Here is a 5,858-nt window from a genome sequence, read left to right as displayed (position 1 = left end):
CCCCCAGATCCAACCTGGGACATGTTTCCACAAGAGAGGAGCCTGATAACTGAAGGCTCTTCCTCTCATTCTACTTTTGGAGATTCTAGGAACCACAAGTAAGCCTGCAATCTGGGAGCGCAGTGTTCTAGTGGGATTATATGGTACTATGAGGTCTTTAAGGGCAAGATGGAGACTGACCATTAAGAGGTTTAAAAGTAAGCAGGAGGAGAGGTCGAGGAAGAGCAGAAAATATGTTGCCACCGTTCTATGAGTTATGATTTATTTGCCCTGGTAATCAGAGCTAGTGAAGATGTAATTGTGAAAGCTAATGTTGTTGTGTATAGTAACTGGTCCACCCAGTCTGATTTCACAGCTGATCCAGTTTCCGACAGTTGGACTCAGACATGCTGTTCTGGCCTTTCACAACATATCCCCAGGCGCATCACCCTGGGGAAGACACAGGGAGGGGTTGGACAAACACACAGCTTGTAGTGATAGCTGCTGCTGAATGGGCTGCAGACCAAAGGACAGTGCTTTCATGTGATGTGATTAGAGGTAAATCAACCAAGCATGGTGCTTCATTTAGTATTTACATGATGATATACGTATCTGATTATTCCCCCTGCTTATGGCCTGTTTGAACTGCAGGACACTGTTAGAAATGAAATGAATCTGCACTTTATAATATGTAGTTGTTGTTATGCAATTGTCTGATAATGAGCCTTGTTTTCTGTATTGTAGTTTTGATCTTTACGCTATTGTATTGTATTGTATTGTATTGTATTGTATTGTACTATAAGGCAACACAGATTGATGTATAATCTTATAAAAATTTCTCAGCTGACTGTTTTTCATGTGGTGGGTAAACACATGAATATGTTTATATTCACAATAAGTGAGTACAGGTTCAGTTGAGGATACAGGGCCTGTGAAGAGAGACGGATCATTTATTGGCAAGCCTCTGCAGACCACACACTCTCACCCACTGACCCCTGCTACCTCTGTCACCACCTCATGGCCCTTGAGTCTAAAATAACAAATGTCCGGAGTGAATAAACAGAGTGAAGTTTCCCATGTTAGCGATGCACAGGATATACTTCAAAGCTGCCCTGAGGGAGCCCATTTCCATAGCGCACAATGTTGTAAACGCACAGCTTCTCATGCTAGCATGCCTTATTAAATAAATCATTCTGGTATTTTATATTAAGAGGCTTAGTGTTGTGTTGCTAGTTTGACAAAACAGACAAAACCACCAGGTTGTAGTGGTGTGGGGAGTTTTCCTTCACTCCAAACTGCTATTTCCAGTCATTTTACTCAATCTGCGTTCCTATACTGGTATGTTCCCTTGACGCACTGAAACCATTATACAAAATATGGTGTTAATTATTATTATAATTACTTATGTACTCCTTGTATGTTATATGTCAAACTCAACAAATCCACAGAGCGCTGAGGCAAGTCTCCAAATTAAGTACAAGTTCATATGTAACCGTATTATAATATTACCCTAATGACGAAATTACATTATTGGCCTCAACTTGTTTAAGTAGCTGATAAAAAAGCATATGCTGCAAATGCTTGTGTGTAGTGTACTGTACTACAACATGCCTGAACAACTGTATGTCAGGTTTGTGTAAAATAATACTGTCCATCCTATATATACTTTACAGGCCTACTTTAAAAACTGGGGCAAAGGTTTCTGCTAAGTTACACCAATATTGTTGTACTGCACGGAACAGATCTTATTATGGATCAAGCCAATAAATCAGGCAGTTCGTACATTTCTTGTCATGGCAGTTAAATGATCTGAGGCAGTTAGAACAGTTTGAACCCTTCCCAAGCCTACTACCTAAGTGACATAATCATCACAGTCAATTCTACATTAGTCTCATTAGTGGTCAGACATTCGTGTGAGCTCACGGTTAGGACACGCCAAACTGGTTTGTGAACGAACTAAGGTAAAGGAATTACACCACAAAAACAGTTCACTGGTACAAATGTGAAGCCATTTATTAGTGTTTTCCAAGTGAAAAGAAGTCTGTGACAAGCATTAATAAAAAAATAGCTCAGCATACACAATGACAGTATTCTTGTAACATCATAATTGGTCCTGACCATGACCTTGTGACACAGGTCACATGTACGTAAACAATAACAACAAATCATTAAAATGCCTTTGAGATCCTTACAGTTACTAACAGCAGTAAAGTCCTGCAGATTTAGAGGCAGTTTCTCATTAGCAAAAGTCAAACAAGTTCAACTACGTGTCATTAACTCCATGTAAAAACTCTACACTGAGGGCAGTGTCCAGGTCCAGGTCATAAAAAAGGTGCAAATGATGCAGGAGTGCATCAATTGTAATCTCCTATCAAATTTAGAAAAATTTGAGAAGATGGAAGCTCAATCGATCAGGTCTTTAAACAGACATGGCTGAATACAGTACTCTACTGACACACACCTTAAACTCTTCATTTACTGTAATCGGTAGGTTCCTCCCCCTCTTCTTTCAGCAAACATGTGCGAACCAGGGCCTCTGTTACCATGTAGGGGTCACAGTTGGCAGATGGGCGCCGGTCCTCAAAGTAGCCCTTCCTGTCCTGGCCCACTGAGCGAGGGATGCGGATGCTGGCTCCACGATTGGCCACACCGGCTGAGAACTCTTCAATGCTCGAGGTTTCATGGCGACCGGTCAGTCGTCTGGCATTGTCGAGACCCCCTTTGGGATCGTAGGCCCGGATGTGATACATGTGCCTCTTCGCCAGCCTTTCAATAGAGTCTTCAATGATTCTGTACAAAAACAAAGAAATCACGCTTAGAAATCTTAATTTCCAACTCAAACATTATACAAATGTAAAACTTAACGCAGACTAAATCTTACTTCAGTCCATCATCGTCTCGCATCTCCTTTGTGCTGAAGTTGGTGTGGCAGCCAGCACCGTTCCAGTTTCCTGGGATGGGCTTGGGGTCAAAAGATGCCACCACACCAAAATCCTCACAAACTCTGTGAAGGATGAAACGAGCGATCCACAGATGGTCCCCCATGTTGATGCCTTCACTCGGTCCCACCTGAAACTCCCACTGAAACACAGACAGTGACAGTTTAGTTCCTGCTGGAATATAACCTTAACCAACTTCTATCTTTACATCTATTTGGTGTAATATCATGGCTTCAGCGTATTTATATTCACTACAACTATAGGGTGTACTTGTTGCCTCTATGCAATCTGATGTAAAAGGCAAAGAAAATATAGATGACTTACTGAAACGTTTTCGCGCAATATAAACAAATGGTTGAATAATTTACTATTGATTCATTCCCTTCGTCGTAGTAGAAACAAAGTTTTAGCATACATGTAGAAATGCGGGTATTATTTTCAGTACCTGAGCTGGCATCACTTCAGCATTGGTTCCACAGATCTGGACCCCAGCATACAGACAGGCTCTGTAATGTGCCTCTACTATGTCCCGTCCATATGCCTTATCTGCTCCAACTCCACAGTAGTAAGGACCTGTGCAGACAGAGTGAATCCAGTGTTAAGCCTCAAAAGGAGTATTACAGTTTTGTTACTAAATCAGTAAGCTCTAGAAAGATTAGACTCACCTTGTGGACCGGGGAAGCCATTGGAAGGCCAACCGAAGGGGTGTCCATCTGTGCTCAGCAGGGTGTACTCCTGCTCCATGCCAAACCATGGGTGGTTGTTTGCTACCATGCTCATTATCTGTTTACATGTTTGGCGTAGGTTGGTCTCTGTTGGAATAGAAACACATGTTAGCTTTTGAAAGATAAGGCGGTTAAACCAAAGCAGCACTCTAACTTCATATACTGAATGCAATCACCTGCTGGTTTGCGGTTGTACTTGAGCACTTCACAGAGCACCAGCTTGTTAGGATCCTTTCTGAATGGGTCCCTAAATATGGCTGCAGGGATCAGAAACATGTCGCTGTTGGAGCCCTCGGACTGGTACGAGCTGGAGCCATCAAAGTTCCACTCAGGAAGATCTGACAGAGATGAACATTATTAGATGTCAATGATTCTACATAATTCAATCAAGGATGAAAGACAATGAGATGATGGAGACTGTGAGCTTGAGAAAACATCTTCAACTATGTAGCAGCACAAACTTCTTTACGACATGCTCACATCTTACCATCAATGGTTTTGGGTTCAAAATCCAAAGTTCTGGTCTTGCAGCGTAGTCCCTCTCCTGTGCCGTCTATCCAGATGTACATGGCTTGGACCTTGTCTCCTTGAGGGAGATCCATGTACTGCTGCCTCACAGCTTTGTTCAGCTTGGAGCTTGTTGAGGTGGCCATGTTGGACCGAGAAACCTACAGAGTAAAGAGGAGGTGATCACCTTCGCTCAAATTCCAACAAAATGGAGACGATGTAAAGCCAAAAACTACACTGTTACAGATTAGATGAAAGCACGATTTAGTAAATAAGGCAAGAAGACTAAAGAACGAATCGAGCAATGCGACAGGTAAAAGAAAGGATACAGGCACGGACACGTAAGAACAAAGAGAAAGTTTCATCACCACAGCAGGATAAACTAATGGCCTGTTGGAGCCAAACTCAGCAGCAGTGACCTCGGTATTTCTTCTGTTAACTGAAGAAAGTAATCAACCACGTAACGGAGTCTCCAGATGTGCGAAACGGCTCCTGCTTCTTGTTATTATTGTTCATTCCTGTTTCCGCTCCGGCTTCCAGGCTGCTTTATACCGCTGTGGAGCAGCAAGGCGGCCTGTGATTGGACAAACAGAAAACGTGATCGCTCTTAGTCGCGGGTAAATGGGACCCGGTCACAAAACAAGAGAAAACAGGAAAAACGTGTTATTATAACAAAGATTACGCCAAAATACTATTAAAACACTCGACCGATTTTAAAAGGGTACGTCTGCTTTGACCCACACTATTAAAAATAAGCACAATTACCTGGCTCCTTTGGGGGAACTATCCAGTGACGTAAACAGACTCATAACAACAGAACATTTTGTTCTGAGAGATGTAAGGTCGAATACTAATCAATGATTCCTCTGCAGGCTACAACCAGATTAAAGTATATGTATCATTAACTAACATTCATATCGTGTTCCTGTATGTGTAATAAACTAAAGACACTCATATTTTGCCCTCCAAACGATCATTGTGGCTGTATTTGCACATCTCACATAGACTCACTCGTGCAGTTTTACATGTTAACATCATGTTAGTTATATGTCTTGTCAAGCAGAGAAGGAAACTTGGTCGGAATCAACGTTTTCTGCAGCCAATTGGCAACTAAACAACATGCTGCTTTTCTTTAGATCCTTATTTTAGTCTTTCACATTGCTAGGCAACCAGACGAAGACATAAATTATGACATGGCAACCATTATACATAGCACATTAAATACACGGGGGAGACTCAATGTGCTTCACATTAAAAACATGTTGAAATACATTTACAGGTGAGAAGAGAAGACTAAAATAAACATCTGTCTTATTAAGTGCACGTTTGTAGTTTAGCCAAACACACTGGTGAACAGAAATGTTTCCAGTCTGGATTTAAAAGTGGTCAGTGGGGATCTAGAAGGTTCATATTGCAAAATCCTTTCTGTGGTGAATTTTGGCCCTCAACCATTTAGTGTTTTAGTGTTTTTAAATCAATTCTCCGACACAACAGGGGCCAATGCAGGGATTTGAGAATTGGTGTAATGTGCTCAAATGGGTAAAAGACTAAAAACGTGTTGCTCTCAAGCTGATTTGCAGATCATGTGTTCATGGCTTTTAGACTGTTTAGTAGTTAAGGCTGGCAAAATGGCAAAACATACTCAACAGTGTACTCAAAAGAGGTGTGTAAAGAATAGAAATTACTCTCCCCTGACAATGTCTTCTCA

At 41.6% G+C, this 5,858-nt stretch overlaps 1 protein-coding gene across 1 annotated transcript; it reads right to left on the bottom strand.

The window, feature by feature from the left end:
• Nucleotides 1–1,966: 1,966 nt before the first annotated feature.
• On the bottom strand, nt 1,967–4,713 carry glulb (glutamate-ammonia ligase (glutamine synthase) b). Its single transcript, XM_076141639.1, has 7 exons — nt 4,582–4,713; nt 4,131–4,313; nt 3,820–3,981; nt 3,584–3,730; nt 3,364–3,491; nt 2,861–3,060; nt 1,967–2,769 (listed from the first exon to the last, which is right to left on the bottom strand). The coding sequence occupies exons 2-7, from the start codon at nt 4,294–4,296 to the stop codon at nt 2,451–2,453; spliced, it is 1,122 nt and encodes a 373-aa protein (XP_075997754.1). The 5' UTR covers nt 4,297–4,313; nt 4,582–4,713; the 3' UTR covers nt 1,967–2,450.
• Nucleotides 4,714–5,858: the final 1,145 nt, after the last annotated feature.

The sequence above is a fragment of the Genypterus blacodes genome, unplaced genomic scaffold (assembly GCF_046128005.1).
Source record: "Genypterus blacodes isolate CSIRO-AG114 ecotype Tasmania unplaced genomic scaffold, CSIRO-AGI_Gbla_v1 ptg000019l_1, whole genome shotgun sequence".
NCBI classification, from domain to species: Eukaryota; Metazoa; Chordata; class Actinopteri; order Ophidiiformes; family Ophidiidae; genus Genypterus; species Genypterus blacodes.
This window is presented reverse-complemented; position numbering and strand designations above follow the sequence as displayed.